This window comes from Hemiscyllium ocellatum, chromosome 24, assembly GCF_020745735.1.
Source record: "Hemiscyllium ocellatum isolate sHemOce1 chromosome 24, sHemOce1.pat.X.cur, whole genome shotgun sequence".
Taxonomy (NCBI): domain Eukaryota; kingdom Metazoa; phylum Chordata; class Chondrichthyes; order Orectolobiformes; family Hemiscylliidae; genus Hemiscyllium; species Hemiscyllium ocellatum.
Genome location: NC_083424.1, coordinates 27,000,313 through 27,018,251, shown reverse-complemented (window position 1 = coordinate 27,018,251; position 17,939 = coordinate 27,000,313). Strand labels below are relative to the sequence as shown.

The 17,939-nt window shown below is 40.1% G+C and overlaps 1 protein-coding gene across 8 annotated transcripts in view; it reads left to right on the top strand.

Moving 5' to 3' along the window:
- Positions 1 to 17,939, top strand: part of cux2b (cut-like homeobox 2b) — a 327,451-nt gene that overhangs the window by 264,646 nt on the left and 44,866 nt on the right. For all 8 annotated transcript variants that reach the window (XM_060843611.1, XM_060843610.1, XM_060843609.1 and 5 more), the window contains 5 exons: positions 9,294 to 9,342; positions 13,434 to 13,625; positions 14,772 to 14,830; positions 16,417 to 16,465; positions 16,726 to 16,828. In XM_060843611.1, coding sequence (XP_060699594.1) covers positions 9,294 to 9,342; positions 13,434 to 13,625; positions 14,772 to 14,830; positions 16,417 to 16,465; positions 16,726 to 16,828 — 452 coding nt within the window. The remainder of the gene's footprint in view (positions 1 to 9,293; positions 9,343 to 13,433; positions 13,626 to 14,771; positions 14,831 to 16,416; positions 16,466 to 16,725; positions 16,829 to 17,939) is intronic.

The following is a 17,939-nucleotide window of genomic DNA, read 5'->3' as shown; positions in this document are numbered from 1 at the left end:
TATGCAGGAAGACTTGAGAGACATCTATAGGTTATCAGAGAGGAAACCAACATCAATTCTTCTATTTGTATCAGAACCTGTGGTCCAGGTTTCGAGGGAAAGTATATTCTTTTGGTAGGTGAGGATGGGGAGAGCCACAACATGACAAGGGCCTGAGGTTCATTTCTTTTCTGCCAACTGTTCATAGTGTTTTCCTTGAAGATGACGGATGTTGAGTTACTATTCTTCAAATGAATCTTTAGTAAGTTGGAGGAAGGCTGTAAGAGTGCATGTGCTTTAATTCATTCTCAGGAGAAGGGCCTTGTCAGCAAAGCCTTCATATACTGTCCATTCACATTTGAGAAGGTTGGCATATAGATGCAGAGGCAGGAAGTTTATCATAATTATTAGCAGGCCTCAGACAAGACAAGGGGATAGTTTTCCCTCAGGGGGTCCCAGTTGTTATGGACCAGATCAAACCCCCTCAAAACATGTCAAGGAGACAGCCGAGACCCTAACATTTGCTTATTTTGAAGGCAAGTGCCAGGCGTTGCATTCCAGATGCAATTTGATCAGTCACGGTGGCACAGTGGTTAGCACTGCTGCCTCACAGCGCCAGAGATCCGGGTTCAATTCCCGCCTCAGGCGACTGACTGTGTGGAGTTCGCATGTTCTCCCCGTGTCTGCGTGGGTTTTCTCCGGGTGCTCCGGTTTCCTCCCACAGTCCAAAGATGTGCAGGTCAGGTGAATTGGCCATGCTAAATTGCCCGTAGTGTTAGGTAAGGGGTAAATGTAGGGGTATGGGTGGGTTTCGCTTCGGCGGGTCAGTGTGGACTTGTTGGGCTGAAGGGCCTGTTTCCACACTGTAAGTAATCTAACCTAAATCATATTAGGCTGGAAGCAAAACACATTTTATTCATACATTATAGATAAAATATAGACAAAATAAGAAGAAAAGAATTGGCTTCACTGCAACTCTACCGAAATACTTAACAAAATAATAAACTACTCATTAACTGTTCCAATATAGTAACACCCCATAAGCAGACTCTTGGCAAAGGCAAATTCAGTAAAACAGATTGTCTCAAATAGAATTCTAGCAACAGGAAGAGATCCCCAGCTTTTAGTTGTAACAGAGAGAGAAATAAGAGCTTCCACATCTAGCTTCAAGACCCCAATAGCTATTGAAAGCTAAAACTAAAACCCTGGTTCTGTGCGAGCTTGACCCCACCCATTCAGAGAGCTTCTATTGTTCCAACTTCAAAAACAAACCACAAGGTCTCAGAAGCTGTTTATTCGCTTGCGGTAGACCACTCGGCACCTCTGTCTCAACTTTTCTTCATAAAAAACCTGGAAAACATGCACCTCTTAAAGCCATAATATCATCAGTCAAGACAGTAAGGCAAGAGTAAGCTCCAATACAATTCAGGGTTGTAGCTGCAGTCAGTCAGGCCCTCAGGGTGGACAGAGTCAGGATGGTCTCCACACAAGGAATGATGGCCCAACTATCATGTTGCCCACCCTTTCTGCCCCATCAAATCTTCCACAAAACCTCAATGCAACTCACATTTAGCCAAAATTTGTAGGACTCAGCTTTGCATCGCTCTTAGTTTGAGATATTCTCATATGTACATGCAATAATTATTTGTAATGCGTGTGTTCAAGCCATTTAAATGGTGTTGCTCTGCTATTGTTTAGCGCTAGGTTCAAAGCAGAGGTTCATAATATGAATGACCTAGTTGTGTGTGTTTATGTTACAAAGCTGTGGCTGTAAAATGTATCACTGAGACCAAAGCTGTTGATGGGCTATGTAAATAAGGAAGTAGAAAACAAGAACTAAGAGATTTTACTAAACGTATATAAATCAGTTCATGTCAAAGTGATTGCAGTTCCTGATTCTAGGAACCAAGCGATATGGGAATGGGGAGGTAAAAGGGACCTGGAAACAAGAGAAACATCAGGGTCCCTGAGATGGAAAGGGGATCTGACTGAAGTGTGTAGCAGCACATGGACTAAAATTGGAACAATGCCGTGAAGTAAGTATGGCTTGTGCATAAGGAGGATCACAGTGGTAGTGTCACTGCCCATGGATCAGGAGCCCCGGGTTCAAGTGCACCCTGTTCCAGAGGGTGTCACCTTTGTAGTATCACCTTTAAACAGGTTGATTAAAAAATAGGTTACATTACAAAGCGATTCTGAGAGAACTTGACAGAGTAGGTATTAAAGAGGCTTTTTTCCCTGCGTGTAGTCTTGGGACAAGGGGTCAACCTCTTGGAGCTGAGATAAGGAGAAATCTTTTTTCTCAGCATTATCAATCTTTGGAATTCAAGCAATATGTTCAAAACAGATTGATGGATTTTGGAGTACTAGAGGAATTGTGAAATATGGGAATGAGCTGGGAAAGTGGATTTGAGATAGAGATCAAGTGTGAATAGTAGAACAGAGCTGACGGGGTGTTTGACCTGCTCCTCATACTCACTATGTGACATACATTAGTGATTTATTGTAGTGTAACATCCTATTGCAGAATTCGTAAATAGGCCATGCTTGTTACCTAGTCAGCACAATTTTGCATAAAATGTTTCAGTGGCAGGTACCAACCACTGATTTAGGTTTGGGAAATAACACGTGAAGAGATTGATATGGCATCGTTCCAGTCCACTGATGAGCAGATTTTCACGTTCTCGACGCGACCTTTGAGCTGTAGGCGAACGGGGTAATAATTCTGGTGTGGCGAGTGGAGGAGGAGAGCGTGGGCCAGATAGACACATCACACAATGAAAATCTGTCTGAGACACTCTGAAACTGCTTCTGCAATGTTCAGCATATTGTTGTCTCTTGCTCACAGTAATTTGCTTGATCTAATTATGGAGGGGGTTGGAAATTTATGACCAATTTCAGGATGAAATATTCTAAGTATTATAATTAAATGTCAGGTTTTCTTTCAAAATAAAAATTTCTACTGATATGTATGGCTTAGCAAGGAGACCACAGATTATGTAACTGTTTTATTTTAGTAGCAGAAGGCTAATATTGGCAATATTGCAATTGGGCTGTGTATACAGGGAGAAGTAGCCATTTGGATACAGAACTGGCTCAAACGTAGAAGACAGAGGGTGTTGGTGGAGGGTGGCTTTTCAGACTGGAGGCCTGTGACCAGTGGAATGCCACAAGAATTGGTGCAGGGTACACTGCTTTTTGTCATTTATATAAATTATTTGGATGTGGACATAGGAGTTATAGTTAGTAAGTTTGCAAATGACACCAAAATTGGAGGTGTAGTGCACAGTGAAGAAGGTTACCTCAGATTACAATGGATCTTGATCAGATGGGCCAATGGGCTGAGAAGTGGCAAATGGAGTTATATTTTGATAAATGAGAGGTGTTGCATTTTGAGAAAGCAAATCTTAGTTGGACTTATTCACATAATAGCAAGGTCCTGGGAGTGTTGCTGAACAAAGAGAGCTTGGAGTGCAGGCTCATAGTTCCTTGACAGTGGAGTCGCAGGAGGATAGGATAGTGAAGAAAGCATTTGGTATGCTTTCTTTTATTGGTCAGAGCATTGAGTTAAAGAGTTGGGAGATCATGTTGTGGCTGTACAGGACATTGGTGAGGCCCCTTTTGGAATATTACGTGTAGTTCTGGTCGCCTTCCTATCAGAAAGATGTTGTGAACCTTGAAAGGTTCAGAAAAGATTTACAAGGATGTTGCCAGGGTTGGAGGATTTGAGCTGTTGGGAGAGGTTGAATCAGTTAGGGCTGTTTTCTCTGGAACGGCAGAGGTTTATAAAATCATAGGGGGCATGGATAGGATAAATAGACAAGGTCTTTTCCCTGGGGTCAGGAAGTCCAGAACTAGAGGGCGTAGGTTTCAGGTGAGGGGGAAAGATATAAAGGGCAACATTTTCACACATAGGGTGGTATGTGAACGGAATGAGTTTCCAGGGGAAGTAGTGGAGGCTAGTACAATTACAACATTCAAAAGGCATCTGGATGGTTATATGAATAGGAATAGTTTAAAGGAATATAGGCCAAGTACTGGCAAATGGGGCTAGATTAGGTTAGGAGATCTGGTTGGCATGGACAAATTGGACCGAAGGATCTGTTTCCATGCTGTACATCTCTATGACTCTATACTGCAGTGCTAACCAACATGTTAAAAGTATAGAAAAACCTTCATATCAAATAACACAATGACATTCAATACTTGAAGCAGCCATAGTGGCTGGAAGTGTAGCTGGAGCTACAGATGAGTCTTGTGTAGGTGAAGGAGTTGGAATAACTGTGCATGCATAATTGGCTGAGTATGTGGCAGCTTTCTGCATGTCCAAGGATTGTATTTGACAGCTCCAGTAGTTAGAACACAAACCAAAGCAAGAAGAAAAAGGAAAGCAAGAAGGAGTAATATATTGTTGCTGCCAGGGTGCTGTTTATTATGTCAAAGAGTATCTTTAATGATGTCTCTCTGTATTAGTGATATTGCGTAAGGGTTAATAGGAATTAATTAGCACCAAAAAAAAGCAAATGCTGGAAGAGCTGTCTTAATTAGGAATTTCCCAAAGAACAAAGTAAAATACTGAGATAAGCATGGGGTAGGTTAATGTTAGGTGCTGAAAAGGAGGGGGAGGTAAGAATGAGGTGAAGATGCGAATCATTGAGAGAGGTGCAGTGAGGAAGGGCCTTGGGTAATTGAAATGAATGCACAGAGGTTGATGTCCTGTCATTGACTTGTGCACAGTACGTTAGCTGTGGTCAGGCAGCTCAGAGTCAGTCTCTGAACTGAGGAGATCTTAAATCCCCTGGTTATATTGGTCAGGCATGGCTTTGTGATTGGCCCAGGTTAACAACCCAGTCATGGATCTCACAGTCAACAGGATTCACCAGGTTCCAATCACTGCAGTAACACTTGCTGTTAGTGTGGAATGTGGATAGAGTCTTGGGAAGGGTGCACGACAAAATGAGGAGAGCTGTTACATGATCTGAATGAAGTGACCGGATGAGTCGCAGTGTAAATGATATTGGGATGTTTGAGTGTGTGTGGGTGTCAAGTACTTCATTGAAAAGTAACTGGATTAAAATCCTAGGGTGAGAATCTTTCTGTTCTTTGTCAGATTTCTGACTCTGGTGAAATTGGCTGCACCTTCACAAGGTATTCATTTTCTGTTATACTGCATTTAGTGATCACTAAACTGAAGGGTCTGATCAAACTTCCTGAATTACTTTGGGAATGGAAATTGTTTTTCTAATGTCTGTGTGACTGGATGTGCTGAGAGACTTAATGAACATCTATTAACAAATGGGGCTGTGAATGCTAATATGTGAAATTGGGCTGTGAAATGAAATATTTTAATTAACAGTTGCAGCATGACTATAAATAATGCATGCAGAACTGGAGTTTCCTGTTTGCAGAAATCATTATCATATTACTTGACATGTTTTATTTTTCACTGTAAAAAAATTACCAAAAACAGAACGAGCAATGGATTTCTGGCTTCCACCTCACTTCATTTTCCCATTGTCTCTGCATGGAACACATAAGGAGAGATTGTAACTTCGCCATTTAATCAGCAGGTTTGGGCTCATTTTGACACAAATACTGAGCTCCCAGTGCAAAGCTTTCCAAAGAAAGGTCATTGTGGGAATTTCAGACTTTTGCCACTGGCCAGTATTGGTTGATGAAATGGCAAAGAAGACAATGTCCTGACATCCTAAGAGCGGGCAACGCACACTGTTGTCATCACACCATTGCCACTCTCTGGGGAGCATGGGCTTTTCAATTCCTCTGGCACATTTTGGCAGAGAGAAGGCAGAGACAGAGAGATTCAGTGACACAGACAGAGTAGGGTCAGAGGGACATTACAGCCCACATGCACGAATGCTAACGACAGCAGCATGTATTGAAAGAGTAGTTAGCAAAATGTCTCGGGCTGCAGAAATAAAGGAATTGAGTGCAAAAACTAAGAAGGTATACTGAAACCTGTATAAAACTGTGGCTAGGCCACAACTAGAGCCTGTGCCTAGCATGAGCATTTGAGGGATATGAACTTTAGGGCTTTGGGGATAGAGCAGAGGAATGGAATTGTCTCGATTGCTCCACAGAGAGCTTGGAAGGAATCGATGAGCCAGCTCTGCAGCTATGACCCAAGGACCTGAGGGAGAGCAGGCTCTGAACCATTCCTTGAAAGCCCCTGTCTATCTATGATTTAGAGGTGCCAGTGTTGGACTGGAGTGTAAAAAAATCACACAACACCAGGTTATAGTCCTGATGAAGGAGCAGCACTCTGAAAGCTGATGCTTCCAAATAAACCTGTTGGACTATAACCCGGTGTTTTTAACCCTGTCTATTTCATCTGCCAGTCTGCCTTGTTTCTTCAACAGTGGGCCTACAGGCTATTGGACTCTTCGTTGATTCCTTTTGACTCAGATAGCATCACTGGGGATTAGCGCAGTCTCTGGGTCTAAATGCAATCTACAGATATGATCTGAGCGAGCACTGCAGTAGCTGGAAGAAGACAACATCCATTTTCAGCCAAAACCTGAAACTCTTTCCCAGACCATCCAGTAATTGCCACAACTGCCAGTGTGAGTCCAGCAATTAGTTTGGGGCCTTGATGTTCCCATCTCTGCTGTGCTCTACAAATCTATGAAAAGAATTTGCTCTCCAGTAAAGTAACTGTGGCTTTCTGGAGGAAGGCGGGGTATATACATTCTGTGGTAACAATGCTGCCTGTCTTCTGAAAGTTGGCTATAAGTATCCTTGAGACTATTAACTGCATACCTCTGTCACTGCTTTGATGTCGACTCAGCACATGGGTCCACTGCCTTCTATCATTGCTAGGTATGTGTGGTGGTTTGGGAGCCGGTTAGCTCAGTGGGCTGGATGGCTAGTTTACAATGCAAAGTGATCTTAGCAGTGAGGGTTCAATTCCCACACTGGCTGAGGTTACCATGAAAGACTCTCCATCTCAATCTCTCCCCTCACCATGGTGACCCTTGGATGAAACAACCACCAATTACCTCTCTCCAATGAGAGAGCAGCCCTACAATCCAGTAGTACTATGGTAAAGTTACCTTTTACGTGTGCCCCAGCCAGTAGTTATGGTTGGTGCTGTAATAAAGGGTGTTGCCAGGATAGCTGCTGTTCCATCAGATCTGCTGAAGTTGTCTTCTTCTTAACCACTTTAACTGTGAAATGAGACAGTTTGGATGTTTTGAAAACAGCCTCTTAAATGTTTGTATTGTGGCTTTTGTTTAATCACACCACACCTTTCACCATTTCCCTGTTCTTTGGATGCATCAGAGCAGGCAGCATTCGGGCTTTCAAGCCTGGGTCTCGTCTGCTCCTTTCTTCTGCCTGCCTTTTCTTTGACTTTTTTTTCTCCCTTTTTACCTATTTACCGGCGGTGGAGGCAGCATCAGTGAGGTGGGCTCATGGTGGCGACGGCGATGTCAAATGTGGCTCCAGCAAAGAGAGATATTACCACCAGCATTGGTGGGTCCAATGCAGGTGGCACAGAGGCAACAGTGGTGGCATTGGTGGGCCTGGCACAGGTAGTGGTGGCCTCAAACCAGGATCCCTCTGGAGACTGTGGAACTTCCAGGACCCATTTGATTTCCAGTGTTGGGAGGGAGAAACAGGAGAGACCTGGACATTTCTTTTGTTTTTGTTCATGGTTCTTCAATTTCTCCTTTGAATTCCAGCATGCTAAGATGGTACTGGAAAGTGGAGACTCCTAGATTCCTGTACTTGAGTACACATGACAATAAAATCTCTAAACAGTATCTGGAATTACAGTACTCTCTGCAAAGATTTGTTTAAAAAAACTCCTTGGCTTCAGAAAAAGAACATAAATAAAAAATATACCACAGTAAAATAAAGTTTCAAAAGGGGCAGCCTCAGTAATTTGTGGGATAGGAAACATTTTATTAAATATAGCATGATTATTAAGGGCTCATTTAAAGATGGAGTCTGTCTCTTGTTTGACACCTGAAGATGGGTGAAGTTCACAGAAGAATTTATCAGGTGTGAAGTTATAAGTTGAGGCTGAAACCTGTCAGACAGCTGCAAATGTGTAAAAGTAACTGAGCCTATTTATTTCCTAAAACAGAAACCCCTCTGCTTTCTTTGCATGAGAGGTTTGATGAAGAAACTGCAATGTGTAGTTAACAAAGATTTTAAAAGTTTGAAACAAAAACAGCATGTTGGATGCAGCAACAGGTCAGGTAGACAACTTAGTATCAGCTATAACCCATTCAGAGAAGCTTCTGATAAAGGATCCACACCTCACACATTAACTCGTCCGCTCCCTTTGCAGATACTCACAGTCCTGCTGGGTATTACCAGCATTTTCTGCTTCTGTTTCCAATTTGCAGTTTTTTTGTTTTTTAAAAGGTGAAAGATTAAGAGAACTGGCAGGAGGGTAATTTGTCCTATTCCAGCACCTGGGACTATTGGGACAGAGAATTCGCAAGCAGGAGGGGCATAAACACAGAAGGGAATTTGGATCATTTTTCTATTTGTATTGGAGGAGCTCAGCCATCCCAGACCGCTGAGTCCTGGTTGCTGACCAATGCAGTAGCCCAAGCAAAGATTTTTTTTAAAAATCAGCTCTCACTTAGGAATCATAGCTGATAAGGATTTAGAGATGAAGAGGCAGATTTTCCTCCCTACTTAATTTCTGGTAAATAAGGAGAGGAACCAAATTACTGGCTGTTGACCTCACTTGTGTGATTTCTTATTGGGCGTGACGTCAACTTTCTGGACATATTTTAGAGATGAACCGTGGTAACAGTTTTAAATACAGGTTTTTTTTTGGGTTATGATGTATGAAGTAGTTTTATACATGGCACGTCACTTTATTGTGTACAACTTCAATTAGCATTTGGATAGAATATCACCTAAATCAGAGCATAAACCAAACTAACATTTTACTTTATTATAAATAGATCTCTGCTAAAACACTTTGAAATATGGTACTAGCTGCTTTAGGGCATATTGTTGATACAATTGAAAATCCCAATGGTGCACAGTGCATTACTGTTCAATGCCATGCAAATTGACTTGGCTATGTATGTATTAAGATGTGACGCTTGGAAACGGTAAGTCTTTCCTAATTCAGCTGCTTAAAAGTGTCTTGGGTACATAAACCAACTGCAAGAGATGGGTTTGCATGGCTAGGACCATTATGCAATACAGTATCCCAAAGTTCTGAATGAACTGTGGGAGTTGGCAGTAAAGAGAAATTTTGGAGATTGTTATTATGATTGTAGGCTTTATATGTCTTATCACACGCTGATGTTTTGCATCTATTTTAGGACAGATGAATTGGGAATGATCATGACCAACTTAGAAAAGGCTAACCAGGTAAGAAAGAAGCTGCTTTGCATCTCCAGCAATACCAAGCATAGAAGAGACTTACTTTACAAACTGGGCACTGTGCTTTGGCAAGGGCCAGAATCTATTGATATGATAAACAAACCTTGAATGTATATAGAGTGCGGCTTTTTGTATTCATTTGGTAGATATTGATCATCACTAACTAGTGAAGTAAATATTAGGGTACGTTTTGCAGGGTGTTGCTACACAGCTTCTCAAAGAGACACAATATTTTTATACACATTGGAAACCAGCCTAATGAAATTAGTGAGAACATTTCTTGTATCACAATTAACTTGGCGTGAAATTAAATTGCAGTCATTATGAAATCGTGACCAGCTTTGACTGAAAATCTGAGCCTTCAGCCCATAAAGAGCAGCAGAATACAGCTCGGAGCTGGGGCTGCTCCTAATCAGACAACATCCACCCCTCAGCTCCTGAAAGTGGTGACCCACATGAATGCCAGCAAACCTCGAGTAATTAACCTCCATGTGTGAGTTTAGACAGTGAACATCGACAAATTGATGTATAGAGTTGCCAACTCTGGTTGATCATATTCCTGAAGGTTTCATCAGGAGCCCATCAATCTCCCAGTCCCACACTGACGTTACTAACATGTCCATCCTCCCAGGGTGCTGGCTTCATACATCAATGAAGAAGCCAACAAAACCCATCATTATCTGATTGGATGATTCTCAACTTGAGTCAAGCAGCTTTTCATTCTTGTCTCAAGTTTTATGCTTAATAATGGACAATGTTCAAAGTAAATCTTCAAAAAAAAAACACAGCCTTTTGTCCCCAGACCCTGGTGTTTGTTCTCCGTGTTCTTCGCAGCCGTTCCTTCAATGTCCGTCTTCAATTGGTGGAAGATCCAGCACAATCCTGGAGAATTGTTGGCCCTGCTGATATGGAGGTCATCTCAGCAGAGCCTGATCATTCCCCTTCTAACATCCACAGCTACAGCTCTTTCCCTGAATGAGTGCTTGGGAGCAGGGCAGTTATTTTATGTTTGGCTCTCCTTTGTTTTCCCAAAGATTAATTGTATCTCCACCTCCATCAACATAGGCAGAATTGGCTAATCAGAAATCAATGGAGCTGACACCTTCCCTGTCTTTATTGATCCTTCTTACATTTAACCAACGCGTGGTCAGGGTTGGGGAAGTATTTTAATTACACTTAGCCCATTTCATCGGTTGGTCAGGAGCTCGTTACTTTGTTTTCAAAAATCGTTCTCGATATTAATGTTTCCATTATAGTTCTTACCAAATCAACAGCCATAACTGAAGTTCGGCTTTTACTGGTGGTCCTAAAAGAACCATTATTGTTTTGAACAGCTCAGTTGTATTACTGGGAGTTCATGTTTAAAATCTCAACAGTGCCACCTGTAGTTAGGAAAAGCAGAAATAATCCAGTTTTATCATTTTCTCTTAGATGTAAAATATATTTATTCCCAATTAAATGAAAGTGTGTTTAAACCCAATAGTATGGTACAGTGCTAAAATCTTCATTTTGCTATAAGGCTGTATTAAGATTTATGTTTTTACATTGCCTTTATGTACATGAAATAAATCGTTTGGAGCTGTTTAACATGTTGCACAAGTACTGCTTCTTGTTATCAGTATCAGTCTGAAATTAAATAATTCATAAGTAAAACCAATAGGAGAATAGGAATTTGAGAAATAAAGAGTCACAAACAGTGTTGGTGAATTTTGCTGTTGGAATTCATTGCTTAATATTTTTGTGGTGGGGGTTCATTACAGAGGGCTGAAGCTGCTCAGGAGGAAATGAGGAACATCTATTTGACAGCCTAATGAACAACAGCCAGCACTAAATTCAACAAAAATCCTGCCTAACCAACTTTCTTGAGGAAGTGGCTTCCAAAAACAATGAACAAATTTCCTCAATCAGAAGCTGCAAAGGAGTTCAGAACAGTGGGGATTCAGAGCCATTGTAGTCTACAGCCCAGAAAAGGGCCTTTCAGCCCATCAAATTTGTGCTGGCCAAAACAACAACCTAAGTATTATAATTCCATTTTCCAGCACTTGGTCCATAGTCTGAAACTACAGAATAGACGGAAACCTTCATTGGCAGTGTCAGGTCCTGTGTCAGATCGCAGGGCTCGGAATGGAGCTACTGGAGAACACAATTGGGACCCTCGGTGTTTCTAATTTGAATTGAAAGCTTGGATTAAAAAAAACTTCAAATTGTTTAGATTTTCTGACATATCAAGGCGCAGTTGATCGCACGGAGATAGTTTGCGAATGATAAATGAATTAGACAGTATAATATGAAATGGGTTTTAGTACACGCAAATGTAATATACTGCTCACAAGAACAGAAACTGGGTGACACACAACAAATGCAACATGTTGAACTATTACCAAGCAGCCATCCACTCCTTAAATGGTTAAAATGTAGGTTTATGGCTGATGTTGTAAAGTTCACACAGAGAATGGTCAATGCAATGAAATAAACATATGGGATTGTGTACTGTAGATCAAAACTCTATTCAGTCAAGAAACAATTAGGTACTGTAATCAGGTAACAATGGATCCCTTCTGAAAGGTGAATTGGATTGAAAGTCCTTGTGCATTTGTTATGATCTCAGAACCTAATACAAAGCTTTCATGACTTGTTCAATATGGCAACACACAAGACTCTCTTGAAAATTGTAGCTAACATTTATCTCTCCCTAGTTAAGGAATGTGATTAGAGAAGCACACTAGTAGCTCATTCCTTTGCTGTATAAAATCATCTTTGATTTTGCTCTGAACTTTTCATACACCCAAGGACCCATAGCTGATATTCTACCAAAATGTGTGTCAAGCAATGCTTTATTTGGTGACTGTATTGATCTGAAATTAAAGCTCCATAATTGAAGACATTTTAGCAGTTTACATTCATGACTGCAAATTACCTGTAAATCTAAATAGAATATAACCTGACTTGATGTAGCTCAATTTAATTAATTCATTGCACATTGAAGGGGACAAAATGTCAACTGTCACAAATTTACAGAAAAATGTTATTAAAAGTGGCTTCTCTTTTGTGAAACCTGGGGCTTTCTTATACTCCCTAAAATTTAAGTTGGTTGACGAGGATATTATTCTTAGGTTGTCAGCTGAAAGCTAATGTGATTTTGTATCATGTTCTTTCATCAGTCCTTAAAAGAAGTGTTAATAATGTGTTACTTTGCCAGTTAGCACAGCCTGGTGCTGACAACCAACATTATTTTATTTCTTATTTATCACCCCAAAAAATCTTGACTGTAGTAACAGATTAGGGGTTGGTATTTGATTCATCTCAAAGGAGTCCATGGAATGAGCCTGCACAGAATATCTTTTTGTCTGATACCAAATTAACTAATACAATACATGTTTATTTCTCTAAATGAATGATTAAGTTTATTGTGATGACTAACATTGTCAACATTAACTCTGCTGTTCTGAAATCTATTATGTATGTGTTACTTCACTCATTTTACTCAGAATTTCTTTAAAGTTAAAATTCTTGTGTTGATATTATCGTAAACTAAGACTAATCAGTCTCTTGATAGTGTAGAACTTAACTATTGCTGAAAAGAGAAATGTTGCTGAGACATTTCACCTTGCACTGTTCAGAACAAATGCAAGAATGCTGAATTTCAAATGACCACAACAACTTATGCTGCGGAAGAGAAAGGATGCTGATGGTTGGCAAATTGACACTGATTGGCTGAGGTGTTGCCATGGAGAAAACAATGGGAACTATGGCAATCAGCACCAACTTGCCAACAAGTCAGCTTGCTTTTTGTCCTATGGTTTAAATTATTATGATCATTTGAAATATGGCATGCATGCATTTGTCTCAATGAGTGCAAGACAGAAAATTTCACCAATTTACCTCCTTATTTTTCAGTAATATAATAAAAGTGAAATTTCACCTTGAAGTGACACAATTCATTTTTTAAAAGCAAAGCTTGGTTTTGGTTTGAATCTATGCTTGTTGCATGATTACCCAGCAATCCACAAGGAAGTTATGCACACAGACTTTGGATAAGGTACTAGAAACTTTAAAGCATCTTTTCCACTCCTGCACAGGATCAAGCAGACGTTTTGATGTGCCCTGGTTCAAGGCTGGAGGCAGCCCTGGTTGCTAAAGACCGAGAGATTATCCGATTGTTGAAAGAGATTCAACACCTCCAGACTGCCCTGCATGAACTCCAGGAGAGTTCAGCAAATCAGATTGCACAGTTGGAGCGGCAACTAGCAAGAAAGACTGAAGCTGTGGAGGTAATGGAATTTAGGACAAGATAATGCTCGTTAAAATATAGCTCAGCAACTTTCATATCATCCAATACTATTTTTACGTGAAATCAAGTTTCAAATAAATAGATGATAAATGTCTGCTAAAATCAATGTGAATAGTGTTATACATTTCTATGAACTACAAGAATGATCCAGGCTAATGATTACCAATCTAAATGATTAGCAACAATGCGGTGTCACGTTGTGCAAAGTGATTGTCTATTGTGATGTATCTCCTGCTTTCAGTTCCATCAATGGTAGTAATGTGCTGCTTTGTATGAATGCATAAAGCGCACTGTGCAGGTTTCACTGTTTATATCTAGTAAATATTTAAATTAATTTCAAGTAAGAGTTCATCCTGTGTGTTATTGTTGTAAATAGTGCTGGACTGTTTTGATTTCCGCTTGCACAGCACTGGAGGGTAAGCTGTGTAATCAGTGAGGCCACTGCAGAGGCTTCACTGTAAATACTATTTGTTCTTGCCATATCCTGTCAAGTTCTGTCCTGGATGACTGTTTCAAATAGACCCATAGAATAGATAGCTAGTTAGTGATGTACACCTGCCATAACAATGTACCATGGATTGTCCTTGATAAACACACAGCTTCCTGTCCCCGCTGTGCCATCATGAGGTGTTGAGAAAAGGCCTAACTACATGGAGGAATAGAGGGAGAACATCCTCAGGGGTCCAACTCATTTTCTTTCCTCATTATGAAATAATCTGATGTTATGTTTGCTTTCTTTTCTTGGATACTTTAGAAATATCCTTCCCTAACTGCTACCAATAATTTTTAAGTCTTTTATTTGCTGCAGTTTCTTAATGTTTGATGGCACTGAGCAGTTAATAGGGTGTCTGTTCTCTATGCTTGTAAAACGCTTGCTGCTATGGAGGAGTTTTCTTGCTCCAACTCGGCAAGTAACCAATATTTTCACTTGCACCACTCCCATTCTTCTCTGAATGGCACTCTACTCCTTCATTTGCTGTAATTAATTTGGGAAATAATTCAGTTTCTCTTCTGACATTTATAATTTCAAACGTGCGCTCTTTGAACTGAGAAAGATATTTATAATTTGCAGTTAACATTAACTGCTGGATAGCTTTCTAACTGATAACTGTGTTCAATTCCTCAGAAATTAGAAAAGAAGCTAAGTGCACAATTAGACCACATGGAACAGAAAACAGAATTAAGGTATGTATTTATCATACAGTAGTTACAAGAGTAGCTACCGGATTAAGGACAGTAGGCACTAAAAGTGCAAGGTAAATAATGTTTTGTGAGGTGTGTCTTTCTTAGAGCATGTAATAGAAGGAAAATTAATGGAAAAGGTGTCAGTTGTCATATCCATAATTTCCTTAAAAATGGCTTATATCTTCACAACTTTGCTCATTTCTCTCTTGCTGCTCACAGTTCATTTTTTCTTTAACTGTGCTCCAGTCCTTATTTTGCCCTCTTCTGCCAATTCTTGGTTCTTGCAATTATTATTTTTACCTCTGACCCTTCTTCATCCTCTTCATCTCTCTGCAATTAACATTATTCTGGTATACCACACCTCTTTCCAAAAAAAAATTGCTTATGCAAATCCTCATATCAATGGCATCACACAAGGTAAAATTGTTCAAGGTGCAAATTCTAGCAGCAGAATCTCAATAAAAGAGCAAGCTGTGCACTGTGTGTATTTATAGACATAATAAGTGGAATATTAACAAACCCATTTCAAAGTAAAATGCTTGCTGCTATGGAGGAGTTTTGTTGCTCTAAATCGTCAAGCAACCAATATTTTCACTTGCAGGAAATATATTTCTAAAGGAGTGGTTAGATTTGAGTGAAATTGCAGCTTTTCTGATTAACCAGGAAATGACATTGAAGCTTCTGGAAGTAATATTCTGGGAATAGGTTGTTTCGGTGTAAACATCACATGAGTTGTGCAAATGATGAACATATTTTACAGCAAAAGTCAAACAAATGAATGGTCCAACAGGTGACTAATGAGGCATTTTACTTATTCACTTTTATCATCACCATGAATAGAAAGCCCTGTTTTCCTTTGGACCAGGGTTGCTATCATTTAATTTTAACAACAGAAATCAATCTGAATTGAAACAGTATATACCCATGGGAACAGTTTTGATTAGATAAAGAGAAAGCAATTACAGAGTCAGAATTTGACCATGTAGATGATCGTCTCTCATTTGAAAAGCGTTAATATTTGACCCTCAATGTTTTAATGTTTCAATATTGTCCTCTCTTGAATGCATAAAGTTCCCCAGACCTATATTCCAATGCCCCACTCAAGTAGCTTACCTTTGTCTATAAATCTCAGCAATGATGGTTGGCCTACTGTTTGACCAATGTGCTAGAGTATGATCCCATTATTACAGAGAATGCATATTCCAATCAGGTAATGGTGAGTGATCAGCAATGTAAGCCTGGATGTCCTTCACTACCCTTACCCGTCATCAATCTTTCCCCTCCTCTCCAAATTTATATTCCGGCCAAAACCAGGGGTGCGGAGGTTGGGAGCCATAGCCATCAAAAGGACCTGTCACACCGGCAAAATCTATCTGCTTTGCAGCTGAATTTAAAACCATCTTGACACATATGCGCTAAATATTTCTAAAGCAAAAAATTTCAAGCTGTTCACTGAGCATTTAGTTTTCAGCTTGAGCAGAACAAAGAATGAGCCCCAGGTTGATTATGAAGGATACATATTAGGGACTGTCTTCAACACCATGACCTTGGATTCCGTTGTGACATCTATTACATTTTCTTCGCAGCATTTTCAAATCAGTGAACCCAGTGTCTGCAAATGGCTGTGCATCCCAGGTAACTTTTCATTTAAAGATAATTTAACCATTGCTGCTTAATCCTGTGGTTTGTGGCCTTGTAGGTTAATTAAAAGTAGCTTCAGTATTGATGTGGAGCTACATGTCTCATTTCACTGGAGTTAGCCAGTCAGTTACAAGCAGCAGAATTAATTTTCCCAAAGGAACTTTATAATGCAATTCTACTGAAATTATCTAAATTCATTGGATGTGCAAAGTGATGTCTAGATTGAAGTTGGAATAATTATTTCCTGCTGCCAGGATAGAAGTAAAGACACGGAAGATTCTTTACCGGAAAAAGAGATGACCCCTCAACCTGAGAAGAAATGTTTACAAGAGAAGCTAAACACAAATTCAGACATGGGTATGATTGCAGGTTTTTTTTTTCTTAAGTCTCTTAAGATTTCATGAAGTATCTGGTAATCTATTCCGGAAATACAAAACTGCTGATGATTTTCTTCTCTTTCTGAGGACAGGATTTATTCATTGTCCCAGAAATCATAACCATTGAATCCTGTTCTATCTCAAAACATTGAAATGATGTTGCCTTTAGATGAAATGACTGATCAATGTGTTTGTGAAGGTGTTGGGTGAGGCAACTGTTGGCCATGACTAGGGCAATTCCCTGTTGTTCATTAACCATTCTCTACTGTCATCCTTATTCCGCACAGACTCTCTTCCTTGGTTTAGTTAGTTTCCTTTTCACCAGACTGGTTCCTGGAAACGTTCAGCAGACTGGTCCTGGCCTGGCGAGATTTTTCAGTGACGCAAGATTAGAGAGACTGGGCCAGTTTCTGTAGAGATTAGAAAAGAGAGGTGACCTCATTGGAATGTACACAGTTCTAACAGGGCTGAACAAGATGGCTGTATGAAGGCATGGCTAGAACCAGGTGGCACAATTTCAGAGTAAGATGTAGGCCATTTAGGACTGAGATGAAGAGGAATTCTATCTCTTGTGGAATGGCTAATTGTTTGAATTCTCTAGCCCAGAGAGCTTGGAGGCTAAGTCACTGAATAGATTCAGGACAGAAATTGATAGGTCTCTTCATTTTAAAGATTTCAAGGGATAGAAAGATAGTATGGGAAAATGGCATTAAAGTAGATGATCAGCCGTGAATGGCAGAGCAGACCAATGGGCCAAATAGCCTGCTTCTGATCTTAATGCATGTATATATGTGACTTTATTTCTGAGGTCCCCTGACTGCACACATGCTGATTGTGGAGATAGAGTGTTCATTCAGTGTGGAAGACACTTGTAAAAGTTTTTAGATAGTAAAGATGCAGTGAGGATTGAACATTGAGAAAGGCATAACAAAGAATTTCAATGTGGAACTAAGACAGGAGCATAGGGTAGACGCAGAAAAAATGCCAATTGAAAATAGGAACATAGGAAGTAGGATCAGGGCAGGTCATTTAGCCTCTTGAGCCTGCTCTGCTATATAACTAGAGCATGGCTGATTATCTACCTCTCTGCC